This window comes from Tetranychus urticae, chromosome 1, assembly GCF_039701765.1.
Source record: "Tetranychus urticae isolate SD_2017Ah chromosome 1, NJAU_TeUrti_SD_1.0, whole genome shotgun sequence".
Classification (NCBI taxonomy): domain Eukaryota; kingdom Metazoa; phylum Arthropoda; class Arachnida; order Trombidiformes; family Tetranychidae; genus Tetranychus; species Tetranychus urticae.
The window spans coordinates 3372904-3399109 of NC_142958.1; the positions used below are offsets into that span (position 1 = coordinate 3372904).

The 26206-nt window shown below is 32.5% G+C and overlaps 7 protein-coding genes across 8 annotated transcripts; 2 read left to right on the top strand and 5 right to left on the bottom strand.

The window, feature by feature from the left end:
• Window positions 1-58: 58 nt before the first annotated feature.
• On the bottom strand, window positions 59-2043 carry LOC107366963 (uncharacterized). The gene is made up of 2 exons (XM_015934613.3): window positions 1777-2043; window positions 59-1361 (listed from the first exon to the last, which is right to left on the bottom strand). The coding sequence occupies exons 1-2, from the start codon at window positions 1780-1782 to the stop codon at window positions 657-659; spliced, it is 711 nt and encodes a 236-aa protein (XP_015790099.1). The 5' UTR covers window positions 1783-2043; the 3' UTR covers window positions 59-656.
• A 1155-nt stretch (window positions 2044-3198) lies between these two features.
• LOC107368827 (pescadillo homolog) lies at window positions 3199-5421 on the bottom strand. The gene is made up of 3 exons (XM_015936716.3): window positions 4705-5421; window positions 4531-4647; window positions 3199-4454 (listed from the first exon to the last, which is right to left on the bottom strand). The coding sequence occupies exons 1-3, from the start codon at window positions 5320-5322 to the stop codon at window positions 3486-3488; spliced, it is 1704 nt and encodes a 567-aa protein (XP_015792202.1). The 5' UTR covers window positions 5323-5421; the 3' UTR covers window positions 3199-3485.
• Window positions 5422-6269: 848 nt separating this feature from the next.
• LOC107361260 (small integral membrane protein 20-like) lies at window positions 6270-7491 on the top strand. Of its 2 annotated transcripts, none has more exons than XM_089270231.1 (3): window positions 6270-6866; window positions 6973-7124; window positions 7293-7491. In XM_089270231.1, the coding sequence occupies exons 2-3, from the start codon at window positions 6995-6997 to the stop codon at window positions 7394-7396; spliced, it is 234 nt and encodes a 77-aa protein (XP_089126357.1). In that variant the 5' UTR covers window positions 6270-6866; window positions 6973-6994; the 3' UTR covers window positions 7397-7491. The 2 variants fall into 2 exon arrangements, with proteins under 2 accessions (XP_089126357.1, XP_089126356.1); XM_089270230.1 differs by having other exon boundaries at window positions 6270-6860.
• Window positions 7492-7610: 119 nt separating this feature from the next.
• On the bottom strand, window positions 7611-10034 carry LOC107361225 (serine hydrolase BPHL). Its single transcript, XM_015928002.3, has 3 exons — window positions 9713-10034; window positions 9236-9417; window positions 7611-8190 (listed from the first exon to the last, which is right to left on the bottom strand). Exons 1-3 carry the CDS (start codon window positions 9873-9875, stop codon window positions 7702-7704), a joined length of 834 nt encoding a protein of 277 aa, XP_015783488.1. The 5' UTR covers window positions 9876-10034; the 3' UTR covers window positions 7611-7701.
• A 3028-nt stretch (window positions 10035-13062) lies between these two features.
• Gprk1 (G protein-coupled receptor kinase 1) lies at window positions 13063-18462 on the bottom strand. The gene is made up of 5 exons (XM_015927897.3): window positions 18062-18462; window positions 16784-17022; window positions 15899-16042; window positions 15524-15623; window positions 13063-15388 (listed from the first exon to the last, which is right to left on the bottom strand). The coding sequence occupies exons 1-5, from the start codon at window positions 18323-18325 to the stop codon at window positions 14006-14008; spliced, it is 2130 nt and encodes a 709-aa protein (XP_015783383.1). The 5' UTR covers window positions 18326-18462; the 3' UTR covers window positions 13063-14005.
• A 915-nt stretch (window positions 18463-19377) lies between these two features.
• On the bottom strand, window positions 19378-20776 carry LOC107361214 (WW domain-binding protein 4). Its single transcript, XM_015927991.3, has 5 exons — window positions 20708-20776; window positions 20575-20647; window positions 20431-20493; window positions 19985-20354; window positions 19378-19922 (listed from the first exon to the last, which is right to left on the bottom strand). Coding segments are annotated over exons 1-5 (891 nt in total). The 5' UTR covers window positions 20710-20776; the 3' UTR covers window positions 19378-19539.
• A 1435-nt stretch (window positions 20777-22211) lies between these two features.
• Spt20 (transcription factor Spt20 homolog) lies at window positions 22212-25963 on the top strand. Its single transcript, XM_015927886.3, has 7 exons — window positions 22212-23299; window positions 23375-23516; window positions 23671-23790; window positions 23863-24056; window positions 24119-24327; window positions 24398-24628; window positions 25145-25963. The coding sequence occupies exons 1-7, from the start codon at window positions 22344-22346 to the stop codon at window positions 25684-25686; spliced, it is 2394 nt and encodes a 797-aa protein (XP_015783372.1). The 5' UTR covers window positions 22212-22343; the 3' UTR covers window positions 25687-25963.
• Window positions 25964-26206: the final 243 nt, after the last annotated feature.

Consider the following 26206-nt stretch of genomic DNA (forward strand, 5'->3'; position numbering starts at 1 on the left):
GCTCGATAATAATATTATTATCTAAAAATTTAATATAACAAAGTTATACGTGAAAAAATAAGAGTTTCATAACATTTTATTTATTTGGTAAAAAAGCTATTAAGGAGTTGTCCCATTGTCAAATTAATTTCCAATGAATACATGAAAAATATTAATATTATAAAAGTTTGAAACATCTGGATAAAAACATTATCAATCTAATGATTTATACAAGGAAAAACAATAGATCCTTGAGTTTGGACAGCATCAACATTCATCAGATTAATTGATGAAAAGATCGTTGAATTGCACATTTTCTGATTTCCTAATTTGACTGAAATTGAAAGTAACGTTATACTGACCTCAGGCCATAAAAGATGTAACCATTAAACGGAAGTGAAAGTTAACATTCATTTGGACGTGAAAAAGTGATATTGTTTAACCAGTCACTGTCAGGTCCATTTGATTACCATTAATTTCAGGAAATTATTATGGATATTTGGATCAATTAGTGAAGTCATTTAGTCCAAAAACAAGATCAAAATTGATTAGAGAGGTTAAAAGTGCTATGAAAATGAAAAGTAAATTGAAAATAATACTATGAAGCTAATCTTAAGTAGCTTCCTATGTTTTTACAAAATATACAAATAGTAATTAGTTAATCATTATCTGAAAACTTAATTATCATCATCTTTTGGTGGATCCTCTTTCTTTTCACCCTTAGTTGTTGGAGCTGGTGTTGTAGTCGGACCAGGATAGGATGGCCACGACCAACCTGACCAAGATGCTCCAGGAGGTGACCAGCCACCCCAGCCTGACCAACCTCCAGTGGGCCAGCCACTGTAAGGGTAAGCTGGGTAAGGATAAGGTGGATATTGGGGTCTGTCGCTTTTACTGTCCCCTTCTGAGTGGCCACTTTTGGTTGATCGATCCTCTGTTGATGCCCAAGGATCATATTTAACTTCATTCCAACCATCTGTCAGTTTTTCGATTCCCTTTTTTCGCTTCTCGGCCAACCATTTATCAATCTGTTCGTGTTCAGAAGAAGCTTTATCATCTCCTGATGCTGCCCATGGATCACTTTCCCAACCTGAGTTTGATTCGGGTTCAGGTTCAGGTTCACCCCATGGTTCTGGAGTTGATTGCCACCAATCATCTTTATCTTTCTCAGTTTCAGTATCAAAAGATATAGCTGGAAGTTTTATGTTGAGTGGTTTTTTAGAGCGACTGTGTTTGATAACTGTGGTTATTTTAATTGTTGGTAGCTTAATTCGAGGAATCTTGACATTAATGGAGGGTAATTTAACACCTACTTTCACATTTAAGCTGGAATCAACATACAATGGAATCAAGGCAATGCTGATAAATAATAATAAAGATAACTGGAAATTGGATCCAAAATTAACAATTGTAAAAAGATAACAGAGAAAATAAAACAGAGTTAAATTATAATTGACGTGCAACAATAAAGATAATCGATGTAAAATTATCTGATCACTCATCTCCATGTCTAATTTTATGTTTCTTTATAATGTAATTTAAGCTGAGCAATTATCTCAATCAATAAATTGATGACTTTATAAGCCAATAAATGAAAACAGATGAAGCTAATGATAAATTTAGTCGACATGCAAATTTGCCATTTTCAAAGCAACTTTCCAGGAATATTTCATCTCATGCTCAACACTAATAACACTGAATTGTTCAATAATTTAAGCTTTTTTACAGCCATTACTCAAAGATAATCAAGCTTGAAATAGCATCATAGAATCAAAAACAAATAAATAATCAACTTACCTCCATTTTGTAGTGATTTAAGTGTCCAAAATGATTATATTTGTATCAATGAAAATTTTAAGTAACCGTGTTTATCCAAATCACAAAACCATTGTCATTATTCACATTAAAAGAAACAGTTTGTTGATAAATTTGACAATTAAATGTTGATGTTGACACAACAAGCACAAACAGTGTTTTGTATCCAAACAGATAGGTCAAGACGATGAAGGTAAATAATCTGTTTAAACGACTATACCTTGGACAGACAAGATCAATGAAGATGCGGCAATGTTATTGACTTTAATTGAGCAAGGGTAATGAAGGAGGAGACGAAGGAGGTTGATTGTTGATTTGCAGTTTTTGATTATCATGTAACTGCCCGGGGTCATTTTCATAACTTTAGCCTTCACCGTCTTAATCACTTTCATTTTCCGTTCTCAGCTTGTTCCACTTTTCCTCTAAATCAGATTATTAGAGAAGCTTAGCTCTGTAATTGGTTTTTTTTCTTCTGCCAAAATTCGCAACTTGATCATCTCTTCCGTTTTCACCCTCATCATCATTATGATTACGACGATCATCATCTTGATCATTTCCCTCGTCATTACTTTTTCACAGTATCTTGATTAATTTGGTTAAATCAATTGATTTTCATGCTTTGGGTTGCTTCCAATTTCATCATTAGTTTGGTCAATCAATTGTCATAGTTTATCAGATTAATCATGGACCATTCTTGGTCTTATTATTGTTGGACTATTTGTGTCCCTAATTGCCCTAAAATTTAAACAAAAACAAGATAAATTCACTCTACTCAGGCAACAAATTGATAACAGTTGTGCAGCTTTGAACTTGTCAAAAACAATCAACATTTAATTTGCCGGCTCATTTGGTTCCTGCTTTGCTTCTTGTTTGTTTGATTGGTGTTTTGAAAGTGTGTGAACAGGAAAATGAATTAGCTTTGTAAAACTAAATACTAATCATTAAAATATATTATTTTATGATTGTGATGACGATAATTGCAAATTGTTTTCAATCTATTTGGTTTAGAGGTAAATTGATTGGTGAAAAATTAGGTTTCTATGAAAAGTCTGACAAAGATGTCTTAGCAACACACTAATTTAATCGATAATTTTCATCATTAAAAAGTATATTAACATTAAAATCTCTTTTCTTTCACTGATGGGATTTGCATTTGAAATGCTTTATTAATCATGCTTAGATGACATATAAACTCTATTTAATAACTTCAATCACAATTGATGATTTTAATAACCATATGTATCTTTTTTAAATGGGTAAATTGTAATCTAATTTATCAACGGATTCACTAATCAATTTTGCATGAGCTATTATTGATGAGCATTTTTGATTCATGTTGTTATTACTATTGGAAGAGTTTAATCGTTAGATTGTACACAGATTTTGATTTCTGAAAGTCAACAGTTGTAGATGAATAATGTCCGTTTATTTTGATCGGTAAACGTTTAGGTACCAAATAAATTGTAATTTTTACATCAACCATGTTTTATACAGAAATAAAATTAGACATCTGAAATTGATCAAGATAATTCACAGTCCAAATATCACTTTTAATCAACAACATAGCCATGCTTTAATTTACTTCAGCGAATCAGTATGTTATTTTCGGGTTTCACTCGCATATTGATTTTGATGAAAATTGGTCGAGTTTGAAATCACAAAAATTTGAAATGATACTTTTAAATCCATAACTAATCTTGGCGTTTTTTTCTTATTGCTTTCTTGCCTTTGAAATTTTGTTTTCCTTGAGAAGCTTCGTATTTTTCACGTTTTTCTTTTAGTTTTTCAGTATTCCTAATATTACGACGTTTACCATACATGATTTTATCATAAAGTCGTTTGCGTCTCTTTGGAATCATCATGACTGCCATCCTCTTCTCTTCAGCCTTTTCTAGTTCCTCTTTACGTTTTTTGTCTACTTTTTCTTCTTTACCGGCCTTAACTTTCATCTTAAGATCCTTTTCATAATGTTCCACAGCTTCTTCTTCTGACTCGGGCTCACTTTCATCTTCTTCATTTTCTTCTTCGTCTACTTTACGTTCACCAAAAGCAAGATTTTGTTGGTAAGAAACATCAGACGGGACATAACCACCTTCGGTATTCTCCACAAATGGAGAAAGGTGGGGTGGAAGGATAACATCGTGGAAATAGTTTTCAACAGGCAACAAGGTACGGGCGTTAACACTATCGTAAACCCATTGTGGTTGAATGTAATATCGATTCATATATTTGTTAGGTATAACCTCTCTATCAACAATTTGATGCGTAATGGATGGGTCATCTTCACTAAAGGTAGCTCCAACGAATGATGTTTTATCCCATGAAACTTGTCCACCGAAAGATCTTATCACGAAAGTTAAAGATTCGCGTGGAACTTCTCGATTAAGGAAAAATTTAAGATTTTTGAAGATATTTTGCTCTTTAACCATTTTATGATAGGATACTGTTTTCCTTTTCTTGGCTTTTGGCTCATCTCCATTCTCGTCGTCGCTTTCTTCTGCTTCCTCTTCGTCAAACTCATCTGGCTTGTTCTCCACAGGAATTTCATCAGTTTTAGAGCGAGGTAAAGATCGATTCAGTGAACCAATATACTCATAGAGAGCGTGTTGTTTGTCTTCTCCAACAATCATATCTTTGTCAGTTTCTTTCTTAAGGCTAAGCTGTAATATGAAAATGATACAATTGAAATGCATTAGAATAAAGGTAATCAAAAAATTGATATAAAAATTGACTTACTCTAGGAGGGTAATACATATTGATGCTAGAATAAAGTTTATAATTGACAAAACCGAGTAAAGTAATATAGAACTCGGTAAATGATCGCATAACTCTCATATCGACTTCTGGCTGAGCCTGAAAATAAAAAGATGATTAGAAAATGGCCGATTTCTATCAATCGCAAATGCTTACCTGTAAAACAAATTGATGTGGTACAACCCAAGTTATTGTTTGTCCCATAATCTCGGCTTGATAGTAATAGCCCTTGATTGAAATAAAAACTTTCTGTAGTGATTGACTCTCAATAACATAATGCATAAACTCCAATGTTAAACGTCTGGACAGATCTACAATTTCAACAGGGACACCTTTAACTTTTGAGAAATTGGCATAAAGAAAGCACATACAGAGAGCATCGTCTAAATCTTTTAAAGCATCATTAAAAGTTGGATATCTTTCCTTAACAATATGATCCATTTTATAAGTAGGAGCATTGTCTCTTAAAGTTTGTAACGTAAGCTCATTCTTTTTGGCCGTTGCTTTGGTCATCTTTTTAAGAAACGTTTTATACTCCCAAAATTTCCAAATAACTGGATCTCGAGCAAGAAAACGAATGTCATCCCGAAGATAATATGTTTTACCACGGGTCATTCCCGTTTTCAATTTTTTCGGTTCAACTGGATAAACACCTTTCAATATACACAATCGCCTAAAATCTTTCAATGTTAACTGAAGTCTTTCCATAGCCTTACGCCGCGTCATATAAACTCGCTTGGCTCCAACAACAGCTTTTCGTTTAGTTCGAGCCATGATACCACAATTAATTAGTACAACAAAAACCACAAAATTAAATAAACAATCAAAATTTAGGTATTAAACGATAAGTACAACGAACAAAACAAAACCATGTGGCAGGCACATTGGAGCTTGGTTTTGTGTTCGCTGGTACGCAGACTCCAGTTTGGTTTCTTTAATAAATTTTGGGAAATTCAAAAATACATTTTCAGGTAGCATTACATTAAAATAGGAATAGGATTCTGTTTTAAATTCATAAAACATATTCGGAAATCAGTTGATGAGAGGGATTTTTTTGATTTGGTGGAAAGTGCAGAGATATATTTCATCTTATTTTATTGTGACCAATGCTTCTGAACATAGCCCATAGAAGCTTCTCCATTCTTATATCGTTCTGTTTGCTTATCCATCCGTTTTTAGTGTCATGTGAAGGTGGATACCCGTAAAATGAATGAATTCAGAATTTATTAACATAAAAAATTTATTTTAATCACAATTGTCCCAAATGACCGTAATACAATGACGATAAAAACTTTTTGGTAGACTTTTGCATGATGGGTTTAGATTTGCTACTGTAGTTAAAATGACATTTTTCTGCTAATCATGATACATTTAAATTAGAAAAATAAGCAACAAAATCATTCAAATCAATCAAAACAACATTGAAAAACAGTCAAAAAGCCTTTTCTAATGTTAATATTAATTTTTTTAATTCAATTGACGAAAAGAAAGAGAAAAGAGAGTAAAAGAAGAATCACTTTCTCGCGCCATCTTCTGGCACCAAAAAAATTTTCAATTAGAAAGCCTGTTTAATTCAAAGATTAAGGATTACCATAATCTTAATCAAAGATCAAAATCTACTCTTTGATCTTAATTGCTCTCTCTCTCTCTCTACTCCCTTTACTCTTTGAACTCACCTTAATAAATAAGAACCTTTTCTAGAACAAAAGTCCATTTCAGTCCATCGTTTGTTTTGTTCGTTGTACTCATCGTTTAATTAAACAACACCTCAATTCTGATTGTTTATTTGATTTTGTGGTTTCCGTTATAGTAATTAATCTTGACATCATGGTTCGAGCTCAACGAAAAGCTGTTGGATCCAAGAGAGTTCGTGTGACGCCGCATAAGGTCATGAAAAAAATTCAGTTAACATTGAAAGATTTTAGTCAATTTGTTCTTGTGTCATTTGGTCGATTTTTACACATGACTTCTGCAGATTTGCGGGGAAAAGGAGCATATCATAAGAGAGAACCTCATCCTCAGTACGATCGTCGGCGAGGATAACCTTCATAATCTTTCTGAACTTGAATCTTGTGATTATGAATAGAACCATCCATGTATTCAGTCCCAAGTTTTCTCAATTTTTGTATTCTGACCTAAAATTGTTTATATTTTAACGACTTCATTAAACCAATTCTTATTTCCATTCAACTTGACATTTGGTGAATTTAATCCAAATTAATCTATTATTTAACATTCAAGATTGGCGGACTTCAGAAATTTATTGAACACATGTGTAAAGCTTGACTCTCATTGGAGGATTCAATAAAAATGTAAATGTTTGTTCACCTTGTTACAACTCCGTGTTTTGTTTTCATTTCAACTCAACTGTTTTTTTAATTATATTGTCAATTGTGTATCTCTGCTTTTGGTTGATTATTCCAGTTATTACAAACTTGTATTGGTCATGTCAATCAAAACTTCATCTTGGGCCAAAACAAGTAAAAGTCGAAATGTGGTTTTACTAGTTGCGGGTGTTATCTTAATGTCTTCTTATCCACTTTATTTTTATCCTAAATCAAGGAAATCTGAATATGGTAAGGCCATTTTTTCTTACTAATTACTGAGAGGTAGTTAATTTACGAATATGCTATTTCTTGCACTTGTTTGTCTATCAATTTTTTTGATATGTAGATGAGTGAATCACCTTTTTGATTGTCCTTCTCATCATGTTTACGTTCTTATGTTTTTGGTTTATTTTTCAGAGCAAATTCAAGCAATCAACCGACGAGGAATTGATAAGGAAGCTATTCAACCAGGTGGATTCAAGCCTTGGACAGACCCATTTGCTGCATTCAGGTCGAAATGATGATTCTTTTTGTATGATTTCTAGAATTCAAAACGGTATTTGTAAATCTGTATAAAAAATTTCTAATTGAATCAATGAAAGATTTGAATTTCACGGAATTTTTTCTTTCAAAATATTCACTTACTCTCCTGTCAATTTAACTGTGATGTAATGTATAATTTGCCAATCGAATAGCCTTATAACAATTAGCTTTAAATCAAAAAACAACGTCTCGTTATTCAATAACAACCATTTATAAGAAGAGTATAAAAACGTAATTTTAACATTACAGATTCTTGTTAAGTAAAACAATAAGTACTTTCATTTCAATCCAAGAGAAATCGTTGGACCATTTTGTTGAATGTTTCAGCATGGCTGATATGAATATCATGGACACCATCGGGAAACAGATGAGACTCAACATCAGGAATATTTGCAACCAAATGATCAAAGAATTCCTTTGGAATCATAGTGTCCTTTTTCCCATGAAGGACAAATGTTGGACATTTTATTTCTTTTACCCTGTCCTTACAAATATCTGTAGTAGTGTAAGTATAGCTCATGTGTTTGTACCAAATCTTTTCAAGTGTCTCTCGATTTCCATAAAGTTTAATATATTCTTTCCTTCGCGCCTCTTCCCACATCTCCAATGTGCAAAGAATCCTCCACATGACTTTATATTTTTCAGGAATATATGCCAGAGTTCCCCAAACTACTAGCTTCTCGACTTTAGCTGGAAACAAGATTGGAACAAGCAAGGCTGATTTACCGCCATCACTCCATCCCATCACAGAGAAACTGTCATAACCTAAATGCTAAATGAAGTAAAGATAAAGATTTAAATAAGATTGAATAAGTTAACTCATTATTGAACAAAAAAAGAGACAAGCTAATGATGTACAATTTACGAGCGTTCAATTGTTCCTGTTTGGGAACCATCAAAGTGAACGGATAAAATACTCTACAATGAATGAAACTGTGATTCTCAATAAGTTATAGATTTACCTGAATGGTATTTAGCTTATAAAAGGTAGCTATATTCAGCTTTCAACTTTTTTTGGAGATGCTAAAAAATATTGAAATCACATGGTTTAGGTTATTGAACTGTTAATTCCTGGTCCATTAGTTAATTGATGTTTAGCTTGATGGGATATTATTAAGAATTGTAATTCTCTCAAAGCTTGAAATTGTCTATATTAAGATTTTATAAAGTGAATTGTAATTTGAATTGAAAGTTAAATAACCCAATGGACTTATAAATCACACTGGATCATTTGTAGATTGCAAGGCAACAAGGTTGATGGAGGATTAAAAATTAAACGATAACACTGTCAAGTAGCTGTGACTTTCAAAAGCTGCTGATTAAGTAAAGCAGAACTTTAGAGATGACAATTACGTTCTGGGTGATGACAAGTATTCTGATTTGCTTAGGTATTTGATAATTTGAAATAACACTCACTGGTACTTGAGCAAGTCTCAAGTTTACCATGAAAATATCTTCATCTAAATTGTCAGGAAGACTGTTTAAGGGTTTCAAATTATGGACAGTAAAGAGGCAAAAGGTAATTGTGATCATCAACGCTAACCCACTTAGTTGTCAGTTGGTGAACAGAGTTGCAAATTAATTCACTGAATGATGAGAGGAAAGATGAAGCACGAATACAAATTGTTATATCACTATTCCAAAAATAAAAACAACATTTGACTAGGTAATAAGTATTCAGTCTCATCACGTTTTGATTATACTTTCATCATCTCTTTCCATCCTTTTCATCATATTCAAGGATACCAGGTTAAGCATTCATTTTGATCATGAAATTGTTTGCAGAACATAAAAAGAGAGTCAAATTATAAACATACTGCCATCAATTTAACAACAGTTTCAGCATCATATTGGTAAAAAAATTTCTCCTCTGCATGTTTTTGATAATCACGTTCAGGTGGTCGGCTCAGCCCAAAACCCGGTGAATCCCAAGCAACCAGAGTAAATTTATCTTTGTCAAAACCATCTAGTTGAGGTCCAAAGTCAGCTCTTGAATGACCTAATAGAGGAAATAAATTGCAGAATAATAATCAATAACAAATACTTTTTCTTAAGCGAAATTTTTCACAATTTTTGCTTCTCTCCATGTTAATAATTGTTTGCAATGAGGAAAAGGAAAATTTATACACTTGATGTTGCACTTGAAGCAATAGCTATCATTCAAATTTACATGGATGACTGAATGTTCAGGAAAGAAAAAAAGAAGATCGATATTGAAGTGTTATTTGTTGATTTAATGGTAGACAAAACAAATTATCAAGCATTAATGGATGAAATTTAACATTTATACTTACCACAAGCTCCAGGAAACATAAAAACAACACAATCTCCATGACCAACTTTTTCATAATGAATTTTGTATCCATCTTGTTCATAATAACCAGTCACTACATCAGTATTACTTTTAATTTCCTCTGAATTTTCACCTTTAACAATTTCCTCACTTTTTTCAGACATATTTGATGAGATGGCAATGTTTAACTGTTCAAAATGAGCTGAGTTAAACAAAAACACAAAACGGTCTTCTCTTGTATTGTTAACTTGAAAGCGTTTAACCGTATTACCAGTTTGCAAAAATAATATGAACGATGACGATTTCAACTGTTTGCTGTTTCTGCTTAAACTGTGATGTCAGGCAGACACTAAAGACAATTTCAATTTATATTTGCAGTCGATCTTCTGGTGTTGCTTCAATAGATAAGAAATGGAAGATAATAACGACTACAAAACCGAAAAAAGGAGGAGAAAGGTGAAGACTGAAAGAAAAGGTGGGAAAAAAGGAGAAGAAGAAGAACCAGAACAAGAAGTAGACAAATAATGGTTAACAATTAAGAAGTCATTATTAAATGTAAGATCTTATTAACGGTAGGTTAATAGAATATGTTAAACAGTCAGTATTTTTAAGTAAATTAATAAAATCTAAAATAGATTGCTCGGAAAGGTTGATGATGTGTGAGGGGAAAGTTTACCTGAACTTAAATACAAAAAACAACTTGTCTATCCAAGTTTGGTTTGGATTCAATGAGAGATTACATGATTAACTAAAAATGAAACGCAAGAAAGACATTATTTTTAAATTATCTGGCCATTCTGTTAATAGAATGAACATTTCCTCGAAACACACTTAATAAATTGCTGATTGTTTCACCAAAAAATAAGAAGAAGATTCCAATTTCTCTGGAAATGGTTTACTTCTTATGAGCAATGGTTAAAGGTTGTCACAACTCACAGTTGATTGCTAACCTGATCTTGATGGTTAAAATGGTTAATGAAATGGTAAATTTCATGGTAGATTTAATGGCAAATTAAATGATTGATTAAAATTATTTTATCTGGTAATGTAAAGTAACAAATGAAACAATAAAAAATGGGTGAAAATCAATTGAAATAGATTGTATTACTTTTGCTTTTTATTTAACGAGTTTTTACTTTTGGTTGTTGTTTTTTATGAGAAAAAAGCTTGTTGAGTTTTATTTTTATACAATAGAATTGGATTCCATTCAGGTTTTGTTTCTGTTTTTTTCATGATAATTTGAGTGATAACATTGAAATAGTAATCAGAATTGAATTAGTCCAGAGAAGCAGGTACAAAAAGAAACAGTGAAAAGTCTGGAATCAAGGGTTAACAGGAGATAGAGACATCAACAAAAAAAGATGACAAGAGAGAGTCGGATGAAGGTGGGATGAAAAGGAGGAAGAATAAAAGGAAGTAAAGGAAGAAAAAGAAGAGCAACAGTTTGATGATGAAGAGGAGGAGAAGGAAAAGGGGTGAGAGTTGGCAAAAAGAGGTAGTTGACTTGTTAAAGGTTACAATGTTGATCAATAAGTAAGTAAACTAAAGGATCTAGGGAATGTATTATTGTTAGTTATCATTATGATCATCATTTATGATATTTAGTTAGAAAGCTAAGGACATTCCTTGGATTGGAAGACATTTATCGAAGGTCATGGTTGGTGATGTTCATTTTCAATTTAACGCAACTTGTGAACGTGTTGATTGTTCAGATGAGTCAATAAAACATCATCATCAGAAATGTAAAGATGAGGAAAAAGGTTGAAACAGATTGAGGAAGATAAAGGCTTTTACACAAATTTTTGGCTTCTAATGGATTTAAAATAATCACTCCAAAGGAAGGAGCAATTTCAATTGTTGTACCTGTTTCAAGACTTTCAATTTGTTCACTCAATCTGCAACCTTTACAATTAAAGGTTAAATCATACAGTTTTGGGTTGATAATGGGTAATGGATAACAAGTAAAAAAAGTGGAGTCCTGATGAGTTTATGAATCAATTGCAAAGCTAAGTAGCAAAAAAAGGTTCAGGTTTGCAATATTAACATTAATATAAAGAATTGGTTCTTTTTTTGCTGGAAAGAACAACAATTTAGCAATTAACTGATGACCATCAACAAAAATCTTCCAATAATCAACTGAAAGGACGATAAACTGAGGTTTGGTGGTGAAAGAGAGATAGAGAGGGACGGAGGACAGACAGATATGGACATATTCAAGGATAGATGGACAGACATTACGGGACAATTACAAGTAAGGATATAACAATGGGTTAAGAGATTGAAAGGTTTTAGAGTTACAAAGATAGTTACAGAAGGTTTAAAGTTTGGCTTAATTGAACAAATTTGAGATTTACAATTAAAAACCTTTGGTTTGGTTTATCCTGCATTACATCTGGGCCTTGATTGATTCAATTACTTTTATCCTGTAGTTGGTTAATTGGTTGCTTTGTTTCATTATTTGTTTTATGGACAAATTGGTTTGATCAATTATCAAATGGAGTTATTAACCTAATAGTTAACTAACACTATTAACTATGGACAGTCAAAATTAAAATGAACCTAAAATGAAAATAGGAAAACCCATTGAAAGTAAATTGGCTGATAGACATGGGAAGAGGAGAAGACAGAAAAAAAAGAAGTAATTTGAATGGTAAATTATTAAAATTAGTTAGCATTAATAAGTAGAAAAGAATTGAATTGAATCAACTTTTCTGGATCAGATGTTATGCTTGTTTTTTTTCATGACCGTAGTCTCAGAATTGATTGATGATCAAGAATACTTTTTGTTTTCATTTAATTGTAAACAGTTCACTAATTTTCTGAATATCGTCTACTTTTTTTGTTTTGCTTCTTTGTTTCTGGTTCAGCTTCACTTGTTCAGATCTTATTATTCTTATAATTATTTGACTGAAAGATGATGGATTTTGGGCATCTGATATGAATGATTCATGGTCAGTCTAAGCAATCATCTTTATGCAAATTATTCATCTGTTTCGATCAAATACTTTTAAATATAATACAAAATGAGATTGAGGTTATATTTGTACGCAGAGCCAGTTGTTGATAATTATCATAATTATTTTGTATTATTCAGTTGGTGCGACATAGAAAACAGTTAATTGACATTAAGTTGTTCAATTCTTTTGCTTTTCTTTGTTACTTTTGTTTCTCTTGCCTTCTTATTTTTCTAGAAAAAAAGACATCAAAATGTGATTCATTTCTATAACATAAACATAAACAAAAAGCACAAAACAAACTCGATTTGATAGGACGCAGGCTCTTTGAAATTACATCTTCACATGAAAAATAAAATAATAAGTCAAGAAGAAAAGAAAAGAAAGAAAAAAAAAGTTTAACAACCAAAACGATGAAGTAGCTTGTAATCACAAAAATGAAGCGTTCTGCCTCTTGTGTATATTTATACATGTATTATCAAGATATACAGATCTCTCTATCCGGATGGCCTAGGAGAGCCGACGGCCGATGTGGCAAGGATGGATGAGTATAAAGAGTAATGTTAAAATTAAGAATTAATGGAGTGAGATCGATTAGGCTTTTTGTTTGTATGTTTGTTTGTTGTTTGTCTCAAAATCATCTCTACCTTTAGTTCACTTTTCTTGATTAGGGTTGTTTCGTTCCTTTTTATAACATCACTTTTGGTTTTCTTTGGATATCCGTGTTTCACATTGCATGTAAAATTATGGTTACCAAAAAAAAGTTGGATAGGAGAGGATGAAAAGGTGAGATACATAAAACAGGATTGATGAGAAAGTGAATGAAAGCGCACAACAGAGCGAAATGGGCGTCAGAATGCTTTTTTCAATGAAATGCGTGAACGGTAAGAAATGTTAAAGATGATTATGATTGCAGTGATGAACATGGGATGATAATGTAGTTGAAACATTTATCACCATATAACTGAGAGTGGCGTTGCGATGGGACGAAGATGGTCAATTTCAAGATGAGAATCAGGTACACAGAGAAGCAGGAAAAGATGATGATAGTTTGCTTTAAAGGGTAACCTCTCTGCGTTTTTTTTATGAATAAATGAGAGTGTATTTCTTTCTAAAAGAGGTGAGTGAATGTTGATTTGTGAGTTGTATGTGTGTGCATGTTTGAATGTAGTTTTAAACATTTAAAGAACGAAGTAGTTGTGTAAGTAAATTATGATTTTCTTGATTTGGTTCAATTTAAGTTCAAATGAGTCAGTATGCTTAGATTTGGTAATCCATTAGCAACTAATAACCGGTAAGTATCTGTGTTTTAATGAGCATTGAAATGTGATTGTAACAAATCAATTGCTATTGCGATTACTTAAAACACTAGTGGCATGATGAGCTGCCGAAGAGCTAGTGTTAAGCCCAGAAGATATATTGGATGGAGTTGTACGATTTTCAGCTCCGTAAATTTTGGTAGCTTTTTTGGCCATATTTCCGAGAAGCTCAACAGAATCTTTATGAGTTGATTTGAGAGAGTGTAACCATTCTTTGAGTCCAATTTCATCAGAATTTGTTAACACAACTTTGGCATCTTTTCCAGGTTCACCTTTTAACTTGAGAATAATTGAGTTTTCACTTTTAATTTGAACATATTCTGGTGAGATGTCTTCAATTTGATCCATAAATATGAGTTCGGGCTTAGTGTTGACAGATTCACTATGAAGTTCAAGTCGATTGGGGTAAAGTTTACCGTACCTTGTTTGCCAATTAGAGGCAAAAGGTCCGCCAAGTTTTTTAAGGTAACCATGAAGTATACAATCTGATTCCTTTTCATCTTCAAATCTACATTTTAATTTGGCTTTGCGTTTTTGTTCAATTTTGTCTGTTTCAATATTAATGGTGTCAAATACTGTTTCCGAGATCTCTTGCTGCCATCGTTCACTGATTACAACAGGAAAATTTTTGTACAGATCCTGATCAGCATCAGTTAATTTGATTCCTTTCGTGTCTTCTTCATCAAATGAGCCAATGTCAAAGGCATCAGCAGCATTAACCTCACCTCTGGGAGGTATTAAGGGAGGTGGATACTTTTGAAGGTAGACCAACTGCCAATCGATTCCTTTAAAAAATGGATGCTCTTTTACCTCGTCTGCTCCTCCCCCTTTACATCCTAACCTTTTATCGACATCCCTCTGAAGTAAACCTTCTAGAAGGGATTTTAATTCGAGAGAAAAGGAATCGGGAAGCTCAACGTTCATTGTCATGGTCATACGATCAATTTCGTGTTTATCTTTAGTTTTATGTTGTCTGAAGGGAGAATGACCTTTCAATAGTTTGTACAACATACAACCTAAAGAGAACCAATCTGCACTTGAGTCGTAAGCTGTTCCTTTAGATAATACTTCAGGTGCCATATAACCATGAGTTCCTACGGAGGCATGAGGCTTTTTGCGAGAAAAATCACAGGCCAGTCCTAAATCGGATATGCGAACATGGCCATGTTCATCTAATAAGATATTGGCTGGTTTGAGATCTCTGTATACAACAAAACGCTTATGCATATGTTCAAGACCAAGGATGACTTCGGCAGCATAAAATCTCATCTCTTGTTCACTGAAGACACCATGTTGAGAGAGATGATAATGAAGATCACCACCATTCATTAGATCCAGTATGAAACATAATTTATCTGGTGTTTGGAAGGCGTACGTCATACACACAATGAACGGACAGTCTTCCTGCGATTTAAAAAAGAAGTACAGATTAATAGAATGAAAATAAACTTAAAGAATGGTTTAGTTTTCGAGGAGCGAAATAAAGATGGGAAAAAACAATGAACTAGGTTGTAAATCAAGATAAAAGTTAATACTTACACCAGTAGAGACTAGAGATAACATTATACGCTCATTCAGAGCTAAGGTTTCTCCTTGTTTCATCTTAATTCGCTTCTTATCCAAACATTTCATGGCATACCTAAAATGGAATGATAGAGAGATGATAAAGAGAGTATAAATAATTAAATATATAAATATACATAAATATAACTCGAAAACTAGGTCTTTTGGGTTGATTGGTGATTTTAGAACATAAGAGAAACATTATGAAATATCTCAATTGGCTAATGTTTCGTTAGTAAAACAACAGAAAAGGGTAGGAGAGGGATAATTGAATAAAAAAGTTCTCGAGTAAAAGTCAACATTTTACATCGATAAATATTAGATTAATGGACAATATCTTTGTTTGCTTACATTTTACCAGTATCTGCTTTCCTACAACCATAAACTTCTCCGAAACCACCTCTACCAATGATTCTGTGAACACTGAAATCATTCATAGTAAGTTGAATGTTTAACTCCAGATTTTTCCATTGGCAGAATCTTGTAAATTTTTCACTGTAAGAAAAAAATGAGAATAAAAATGCGAGGAAATCAAATTAGTACTAGAGTCAATATCAAATAAATACATATTAATCAAAATTTGAAATAAAAAAAGAGAGAAAAGTATTCAATTTGATTTTATGACATTTTGAATACTTTCATGGAGAAATTTTATCTTTCAGAGAAAGATGGCAACAACTCGTCGAGTATTACTTGATGAACTGTAGATTATTATATCATAATAATAATAGAGTTTAGAATAAAAGTAAAAAAGAGAAAGAAAGAGAAGTTTTCCCCTCAAGCTATTTCCATTTCTTATCAAGAGCATATGCAATGAACAAGGTTAGCAATTAATATTTCCATGAACCTAAGCAATCCATTGAATTGTCAGAGTTTTTACCAAAACTGAACAATTTTAGGGCACTAAGGTGGGTGGTATTAAAAGATAGTGATAATGTTGATTGTTTTGTGGCAAAATAAGGATAAATTGTAAATGGATATGAGTCTTGGAAAGGTGAAGTAACAAGAAAGCCTCTGTGATGACACAGAAAAAAAATGAAGCTGAAATTTACGAGAACGTTAAAGGTTATTAACAGTAAATTGTTTAAAATAACTCGGATCAAATAAATGGTTACGAGAGTCATTGAAAGAGACGGTGAAAAAAAAGAGGAAAAAGACAGATTAACAGAGAAACGATAAGTGAAGTCAAATAGGAGGAGAGGCAAGAATGTGAGAGATAAATTGCTGGAAACGTACCTTTCAATAAATTTCCTAAAAATATCACCTCTTAATTGGCTAAAAATCTCTTCGATGTAGGGTTGAAATAAAGTTACTGGAACTTCATTTCTCATGAGAGATTTTTGTACATGATTAACCGCTTCTTTAGGATAATTATGCGAATGTGATAAGAGTTCTTTCATTATGAAATTGTCATAAATTCCTCGGGCGGCTTTCCGCCTTTCCTCTACAGTCTCCAATTCTTCATACCTCTTAATCTTTTATTAAATTGATGCAGATTTTTGGGCATAACAAGTTCAACATGATAGAGTAATTCATATAGCCATGGGCACAGAATAGCAATAATCATGGCAATGGAATCGAAGGATGTTGATAATGATTGTTGTTGTTGTAATGATGTTTATGATAATGTTGAATGATTCAGCAAACCAATAAACACACGATTAATAATTGAACATTAATAAAATCACATGAAAAATAGCCATTGGAATGAAATAAACCATAGAACGAATTTCCACAATCAAGTTGACATTGAAGAGTGAGGCATGTTGAACATAGTGTAAAGCATAAGTCGATGATGGAATGTTGGTCAAGTTTTGTTGTTTGAAATGTGCGTTGGAATCATATGACGAATAGAGTTGCCCAAAGTCCGGAAGAAATCACAAACGAAATGATGGATTGAACAGAGAAATGATAGAAAAAAGAGAACAAGAAATGAATGAGAGTCATGATTAAAAAAGTAGTTTTGATTACGGTTGATAAGTAAATAGTAAATTATGACAAAGAGAAAGAAAAGGTAAGATAGTAAAGCAATGGATAAGAAAAGAAGAAAGAGCAACAATTCGGCGATGCTCAGAAAGCCGTTTGACATGACTCAGTGGCTCTAGGTTCACCCCCTTATTCACACATCAGATTAATCATTTCAATGATTAACAATTCAATCTAAACCAGAGCAGAGGTTTCCGTGAAAATTTACTTCCGAGTCTTATTTCATTGAATTAGTATCAATTGAGGGGATTGTCAAGAAGCTTTCGAAACACTGCCCCTATAACTAGGCATCAGTTTCACTTTTTCATGAGTGCTAAGTTGGGAGAGTGTTACTAATATTCTCAAGGTCATTAAGACAAGTTAAATAATTTTTTGGGAAAGGATTGTTAAGCAAAGAAAGAGGAAAAAATATAACAATATCAAATCAAGATGGCAAAAACAGAGGAAAAAAAGAAAGAAAAACAAAAAGACAGAACTAGAGAAGAAAGAGAGAGACAGAGAGGGAAAGAGCAAAATGACTGTGTTTACCTCTTCATAAAATTTTAACTGTGGTACAGCAACGTCACATACATTTTCACAAAAATCTTTAAATAACAAAAAACCTAATTTTTGGTTGAATATCTTATCGAAGGATATTTCATCCATTTTATCCAAATATTTGTGCATTACACTTCGAACACTGGGATCGGGTAAGACAATCTTTTTGGAGGCTCGTGCGGCTGGAGTTGACTTTGATTTTTCCATCGCCATCAGATAACTAACATCAGCTAAAACCGCTTCTAAATCCGCCATTTTGACCAGGTTTTAACTGATTAAGTTGATTAAACGCTTAAGTTGTTTGATCCAATTTAAACTCAAATTAAATAACCAATTAAACGAAACATAAAAGACAAAAGGAAAAGACAAACAATATTAGGTAAACTGATTCTCACAGACTGATTCTTTCCCTAATACAAATCGAATCCAAACCAAGCAAAGCATTCATCACAATCAGCTCCATCTTTCGGGGAAATAAAACCTTTTTTCTAGTTTTTATTATCAGAAAAGTCAAAGTAAAAAGATTGTATTTTTAACAGTAATAAAGACAGTCCATTGATAATAATTATTGGAACAATAAATTTTATTTATTTGATTTTAGATAATTTCAATTCATATAAATCATTTTTCTTGAGAATAGTGAGTTGATCACTTTTTTCCACGTCCTCTACCTCGTCGTCGTCCTCGTTTACCTACTCTTCCTTTTTTAACAGTAGGTTTTTCCTCCTTTGAATCCGTAGATGAACTTCCCTGGTCAGAACTCAAAGTCTTTGATTCCATTTCAGAGCCAGGACTCGAGTCTTTTGGTTTAATTTTAATTTCAACAACATCATGTCGAGATCGAGATCGACTTCGTCTTTTTGATTTACGAACGCCAACATCTTCAGTTTCACGTTCCTTGCTTGCTGGTGAACGGGAATGAGAACGCGAATGAGATCGACTTCGAGATTTTCGTTTAACCATTATTCAATAAGTTCCGTTGAGTTGAAAGTATAATTGTAGATATTTGATGAATTAAAGTAGTTGAAATTCACAAAAGAAAACACAACCTTAAAGACTAAACACAAAACAACAAATGAAATCAAAATGTAAAATTAAGATATCAATTTCAAGTCACAACAATACACTGGAAACAAGACTTCATTGTTGTTCAATAATGAAGTATTTTTTGCTTCAAAATTTGACTTTCCCTTAATAATTCACTAATTACACCAACAACAATGTGAAACAGTGTAGGCTCATTTTTCAGTTAAGTTGTAATGTTTGGTATCATTGTTAGAATCCAATCATGATTAGTCAATATGATCTACAGTATCCTAAAGTTTCAATGAACTCGGAGTCAAAATCGTTTATTAAACCAGTATTTTTCTTTAGAAATTTGGCGATGGAAAAAAGAATTAAAAGAATATATCGCAGACTTTCACTATTATTTACAAGCAATTTTAAATAGAAGCATTAATCTGAAAAGCCTAATCATTTTCGCGTTTTCTTATGTTTCTAACAGCTTTTTCAGCAAATTTTCTCTTTTTAAATGTGAAAGCAACAGCACCAGAAGCTGGATTTGATATTGTTTCGACAGTCTTTTCTTTGAATTCAAACTTTTCTTCATCTGGATCGACATGAATCTCTAATATGTTGGCATCGTCGACTGTTGGACCTGATCCTTTTGGTAATTGCAAGTCAGGTAATTTTTTTACATTTGATTTATCCTCCGATACGGTTTGCCATTGTCCGTAAGGATTGTGTTTATATCCTGGTACACCGATTAAAGGGACATTATCACGATTGATGCCTAATTTTTGTTGCTCTTCCATTGTGAGATATCCAGCTTTTGGAGGTTCCCATTTGGTCTCTGGAAATACAAAAAAATATGTATAAGTTTATTTCACGTATAAGTAAATAATTGAAACTAACCTAAAGTTTTCCGATTCCAATAATAAGGTTTTCCCTCTGCTGTTTTAGATTCTAACCATTGAGCTTTCTTTTCCATTTTTGTTGTGATTGTATCCAAAGCTTTCTCTTTTCCCCACTGAACTGTAGCGCTTTCATCGGATCCTAAGTTTGAAACACCACCAAATCTACTTCCTCCTAAAGATGTGCTAGGTTTGTCTCTTTGCTCTTTTAATGTGCTGGCGAAGCTTTTTGAAGTACTTAATTCTCGAGCTTTCGTTGGATCAGCTGCAATATCTTTAGCAAAGGCTCCCATGGCAGCCGCCTCAATCTTCATTATTTCAGCATTATATTTGTCTGTTGCATGTTTTTGAACTTGGTTACGTTTTGTGAGCTGTGACGAGAAAGAACGAGAATAGCAAAGCGTTTCAAAATAATGCTACCATCAAGAGAAAAATGACTGAATTTACCTCTGCGAGCTTTTTCTTGACATTGTTCTGGTGGCGAAGGCCTCTTTCGTGAAACTCTACACTCTATATGAGAATAAAAGATCAGATTAATGATTGAAAGCATGAAAGCTCAAAAATCAAAACACAACTTCGGAATATACTTACAGCTTTGTTGTCAGTGAACCAACATTTACAAACATCACAAAACTTTTTGGGGATTGATTTCCAATATTCAGACCTGAAAGATAAATTTCAATAAGTGAAAAACGCATGAGATAAAATTATAAGCAATACTTACATTTTATTTGACGTTTATTTTTAAAAGAAAAAAAAGTAAACAAACATTCGGTATTTTCAGGTAATCTTCTGGTAATAAACATTTGCTGTTGCAGAAAGCAGTAAACAGCTGCTCTAGCTGCCATCTACAGTAGCCTAAACAAAATCAAAACGACAAAGATCAACTTTGAAAGATGCCTTTTAAATTTAACAAAACTCCTGTCACATAAGTGTTAATTTATTAATCGTAAAAGAGTTTTGTATTGAATATTTTTTATTTTTAAAGAAAGCGAGCTACATTTTACTTGAATGCTTAATAATAAGATAAGACGCAAAGTATTCCTGTTATTTATTCGTTTGCTAGGTATTTATCCACCGGATTACCAAAAAATGTTAACGAAAGACTTGTACATGAATGCAAATGAAAATGGTATTGAAAACTCTTCTGCTTATGAATGTTTTTGTTAAAAAGACTAACAAACTTGCAAGTTTATGTTATTGTTTGATAATATTTTGTTAGCGTCTCTGTGTTTTTATAGCTTGACAAAATACTTTTGTAGTTTTGCTTATTTCAGCATTTTTTTAAATCAGTCAGTGATATTTAACTTGATCTATTAGAAATCATGAAATTGCGCTGCATTGTAACGAGTCATTTCTTGAAAAGTACAGTTTCTCACATGGTAGCTACATGGCATTAGTGGTTGCTTGATTGCTACGAATGCAAGGATAAAAGAGTCTTTACTGTGAATTATGTCCAAATTTTGACCTACAATGTTCATAGAAATAACTTGATAAAAATCGAACCTACAGAAACATTGAAATGAAAACAATCTCATGAAAAGATGACAAAACCTGAGAAACTCCTAAATCATTGACTAACTAATCTCATAGTTATAAATAATTAATTTCAACAACTCATTATGCTATATAGAGTCAATTCGTGGGTTATCATTATAAGAAATTTTATTGCTACCAACAATAAATATCCATGAGTTAGGTAACCAAATTGCTTACCACAATTAACAGACTGATAACATGAGACATTTGGAGGAGAAAGGTTTGAAGATGGTTGCAAGACTGAAGACGGAAAGTTTGATAAGAAAGGTTAACATTGGGATTTCAATGTTTATAAGATTATCTTGAATATATAGCAATCGAAAAATAAAACGACTGATAAAACACTGAAGGACTCCGTGATATGCATCACATTATTTATCCAGCTTTAAAGCCAACATTAATATTTGAATAAACAAGTTTCTCTCGTCAAATGAGAAGACATATTATAAGTATACAATAGATTCAGTTATAAAATTTTGGCTGTTTTGAAGATTACCGGTACTATTTTTGACACATTTAAATACCTTTGACTTTATTAATAAATAAAAATATTTGAACTAATAGATAAATAGATTAGAAAAATAAATATTGAAAAGCGTCTCAATCCCAATTTGATAAACCCTCCAAAAATGCGAATAGAAAAAAACTCTGTAAGATGTCGCACAGAACAGCATCATCCTTCAAACACTTCATACCCATAACAAATTGTTAAAAAGCTGTAATGTGATGAATTGTGATTAATTAAACAGTTTTTTAGTTTCTAGTGAATTATTTTTAACCAAATCAGTTATTGGAAGTTTCTTCAATTTCTAGTAATTAGAATGGGCGAAGAAGATGAAATGGAAGCCCCAAACATCATCCTCAATGATGAAGAGGGAAACCATATGATCGACATCAACAATATTGTGGATAGAGAAGATAAAGACGGTGGCTTTGACTTGGAACCTTTCAATGATCTCAAAAGAAAAATGATACAAACTTATTTAGAGCTGAAAGAAGAGGAAAAGGACGGTGATGATGATTGCTCATTTGGTGTCTCACTGGAAAAACAATTGGTTGAAAAGCTAGTAACAAAGTTTGGTTTAAATTATTTAATTTTAAATTTATATCCCAATAATGAAGGATATACAATTGGAATGAAAAATCTTCCCAACAAAAGTGATAATATTTATAAGAATAATTCAAATGGTATTATTCACAAAAGTGGTGATAAGGCAGCTAGTGATCTATTCAACAACGATAGTAAAACAAATGAAAACTGTACTCATCTAGATGATCATTTTGACTCCAAGGACTCGAAGGATGGAGCTCAGAATGGTGATTGTAAAGAATCTGATTTCATTGAAACCATTAAATTACCATATGAAGAGGAGGACTTGTTGGATTTCATAGACAATGGTGAACTTCCTCCTATGTTGGTTGACATTTTTGATGACTTCAATGAAAACAATGACCATCAACTTTTTTACTGTGGCTCTATTTTCATGGAGATCAGAGATTATCGAAAAAATACTTCCAACCAAACATCAAATTATGAATCTAGTTTTGTAAGACTCAGGCCGACTAACCAAACACTACTTAATGATATAGCACGTCTAACTTCATCATTTTCTCACCTAAAAAACTGGACTCAAGAAGAGAAGACAGCTTTGGAGGCCAAAATTATTTTAGAAACTGCTGAACCTCTTTGCCTTGATCCCAACCCTGTAGTTGCAATAATTTCTAATAAGTTAGATTACGAGAAAAAATGGTTTAAAGCGTCTAAAAGTGTAGAAAGGTAAGTTGTTCAAAATGATATCCATTGGTTTGACTTGTGACTAAATCTATTATTTGCTTTTTATGTCATCTACAGATTAATGAAAAAGAACTCTCAAGTCTATCGAAACAGGATTAAGAAGTTTGAGAGTTTGCCTGCCCCTAAAGGTCTAGAATTATTTGATTTTCTTCAGAGTAGAACAGATCGAGCTTCAATCTCTTCTAGACTAAATAAAAAGGTATGTACCGTTATTTTTCTGCAATCCAATTTGCTGCATATTTAAATTATCACCTCACAGAAAATTTATCTTGCAAAGCTTCTCATACATTCCTGAACGGTAACCTAATACTCTGTGAATTTAATAACTAATTCCACTTTTTTCTTTCCAATAGATTAATAGTATTAATGGAAATAAAGACTGTAAAATTGATCCAATCGATCCTAAACTGATTGAAATTGAAAAGTTTGCCAAAAAACTTGAACCTGTGAATTTAAGATGTGATAATACTTTAGTAAGTTCCTTTGGTACTCAGCTTATATCGTATTGCAAATTTTCTGAAATTAACTTGCCTTTTTTCTTCCAGGTTAAATCTGATGAATATATAATGGAATTTATGAATAGCGAAGGACGTTCCTCTGTTACTTGTGTAGCAATTTATCATCGGTCAATCGATGATTCGTATTTCGGGAAGCTGTTTCTCGATAAAAGAAAAGATAATAGCAATAGAAGTGGAAATTCTTGCCTTTTTCGCTTGGGACATAAAGCTATGGTTAATAAGTAAGAATGCTCTGAACCATCTGCGAATTAGTGTTACTGAAACATGTTTTTACTCTAAATAGATACATTGATCAATTCAAGGAAATATTAACAGAGAATGGTAGAAAACCGGTTAAAATTACTCATAAATCATCAAATCATCCTACCAAAGTGACTTATACAAACTCTGCCAATCAATTTAACGGTCCAAATCCAAGTGATAATGAGGATTTAGATGGAAGAGATAATCTCTCCAAAAAACCAAAGATTATTCAATCAAATCCAAAAAATGGTATGCACTTATATGCCCTTAATTTGTAAATTGTAACCTCCACTAATTGCACCTTTTCATTTGATCACAGCTGTATCTGTGTTACGAAATCAACATCGTAAATTATCTTCATCATTACTCTCAAGTAATTTATCACCATCAACTACTACATCAACCAATGTACCAACATCATCATCATCTACTCTATCTGCAGCCTCTAATTCATCTTCAAGTATTCCAATCAACGAATTCATTCCATCAAATTCTTCAACAATTCAAATTAATTCCAATTGCACTGCCAATCATAGGAATTCAGAACAAGGTATATTTTGTTTCATTCTTTAGGCATATTCTTTCACCAAGAAAAAAATGTAACTGACTCTTTTCTCCATCTAACTTTTCCATTTTCCATTCATTCATCACCTTCTCTTTCGTATCTTAATCATTCTCTTGAATCTTTTCCAACATGCTAACAATTATAATAGTTGCGTCTAGCCCAATTGAAAATATCAAACCAGCAGCATCACTCATACCTATCGCACCATCAACTGAAAATCTTCATTCAAAGACTATCATTCGTAATGCAGCCATTACCGAGCGACAAGCCATTCCGACTCTTTATCTTGCTAGTCTTCCTCAAACTCATGGATCAACGAATCTCCAGAGTACTTTTTCCTTGTCTTTTTTATTCTAATTGTTTACATTTTAGTTTTAGTTTCCACCTAATTTTACTTTCCAATTAGTTTCGATTTTTTATTTTTTTCAGAGTGAAAATTTATACTACAACAGATTATAACTTGAATCTCATTCTCATTTTTTCTTCTTTTTTCCCCTACAGATGAATCTAAACCTCAACAGGAGACTCTCGTTGTTACACCATCATTACCAATAGGAACATATACTATTACAGGAACCAATTCAACCACAAATGCAAATCTTCCCCAAGGAATTAATCTTGCCAGCCTCAACTTAGCGCAATGTTCAAATTTAAGGCTTCATAATTTAGTTTCTTTTCCAAATATTCAAGGAGTGCCTCAGCAACAAATAACCGTACCTATCTCATTGACTATGATGCAAGGAAGCGGGTCTAGTCAAGGCCAAACTGCTATGGCTGTTGCAAATACCAATATTGTTAACAACAACAACACTGTTAATAATAATGTTGTTAATAATAATATTGTCAACCTACAACAACACCAAATCTCCCACCAGATTCAACAACAAATTCAACATTCTCATTCACATCCTCATCCTCATGCTTACCAGCAATCTCACCTTCATCCTCATACTCACATTCAATCACAGCAACACCAACAACAACAGCTTCATCCTCATCACCGAACTTACCTTATTGACTATGATGGAAGGAAACAAGTCTAGTCTCATCTAACAATGCTCAGTTCATTGCGCTCATTTTAATCATCACCGACAAAGCAGGATTTCTTGTAACGATTCGTGAATTTTTTCATTGTGCAGTTAATTTTCAACGATTAAACCAAGTCAAGCTAATTCCTTGCCATGACTTCGGTGTTATTTCTTATTGATTTTGTTAGAAAAAAATTTAAATCTTGTTGCACAATTTGAACTCAAAATTTTCATTAAATTAACAGACTGTTGAGAAAGAGAGCCTAATAAAAAAATTATTTTCCATTTTTAATGCGTTTATTGTTTTGTTAAAAGTAACTCTAATGAAATTACCTTGACACAATTGAACTAATATTGACTCGCAACTTTAACATTGGTTTCTTGGGTGAAAAATTTATCAAAACAGTTTTCCTATTTTGTTAAATTACTGGTCTTTCAATCATCTATTTCTTAAATTGCTATTCATATCCAATTAGTTCATTTTTCCGTGAATAGATGACTGATCATTAACCTGACTTCAAGTAAGAAAACACGA

Coding starts and splice junctions, on each gene's coding strand:
- LOC107368827 (XM_015936716.3), bottom strand. CDS start 5,322: ATGGCTCGAACTAAACGAAAAGCTGTTGTTGGAGCCAAGCGAGTTTAT. Junction 4,648..4,704: donor CACATCAATTTGTTTTACAG/GTAAGCATTTGC, acceptor TTTTATTTTCAG/GCTCAGCCAGAAGTCGATAT. Junction 4,455..4,530: donor ATATGTATTACCCTCCTAGA/GTAAGTCAATTT, acceptor TTCATATTACAG/CTTAGCCTTAAGAAAGAAAC.
- LOC107361260 (XM_089270231.1), top strand. CDS start 6,995: ATGTCAATCAAAACTTCATCTTGGGCCAAAACAAGTAAAAGTCGAAAT. Junction 7,125..7,292: donor ATCAAGGAAATCTGAATATG/GTAAGGCCATTT, acceptor TTTATTTTTCAG/AGCAAATTCAAGCAATCAAC.
- LOC107361225 (XM_015928002.3), bottom strand. CDS start 9,875: ATGTCTGAAAAAAGTGAGGAAATTGTTAAAGGTGAAAATTCAGAGGAA. Junction 9,418..9,712: donor TATGTTTCCTGGAGCTTGTG/GTAAGTATAAAT, acceptor TTCCTCTATTAG/GTCATTCAAGAGCTGACTTT. Junction 8,191..9,235: donor CTGTTGTTAAATTGATGGCA/GTATGTTTATAA, acceptor TACTTCATTTAG/CATTTAGGTTATGACAGTTT.
- Gprk1 (XM_015927897.3), bottom strand. CDS start 18,325: ATGGCGGATTTAGAAGCGGTTTTAGCTGATGTTAGTTATCTGATGGCG. Junction 15,624..15,898: donor AAAGCAGATACTGGTAAAAT/GTAAGCAAACAA, acceptor ATTCCATTTTAG/GTATGCCATGAAATGTTTGG. Junction 15,389..15,523: donor TATCTCTAGTCTCTACTGGT/GTAAGTATTAAC, acceptor TTTAAATCGCAG/GAAGACTGTCCGTTCATTGT.
- LOC107361214 (XM_015927991.3), bottom strand. Junction 20,494..20,574: donor GGTTCACTGACAACAAAGCT/GTAAGTATATTC, acceptor ATTCTCATATAG/AGTGTAGAGTTTCACGAAAG. Junction 19,923..19,984: donor TTGGAATCGGAAAACTTTAG/GTTAGTTTCAAT, acceptor TTGTATTTCCAG/AGACCAAATGGGAACCTCCA.
- Spt20 (XM_015927886.3), top strand. CDS start 22,344: ATGGGCGAAGAAGATGAAATGGAAGCCCCAAACATCATCCTCAATGAT. Junction 23,517..23,670: donor CTTCTAGACTAAATAAAAAG/GTATGTACCGTT, acceptor TCTTTCCAATAG/ATTAATAGTATTAATGGAAA. Junction 23,791..23,862: donor TAAGATGTGATAATACTTTA/GTAAGTTCCTTT, acceptor TTTTTCTTCCAG/GTTAAATCTGATGAATATAT.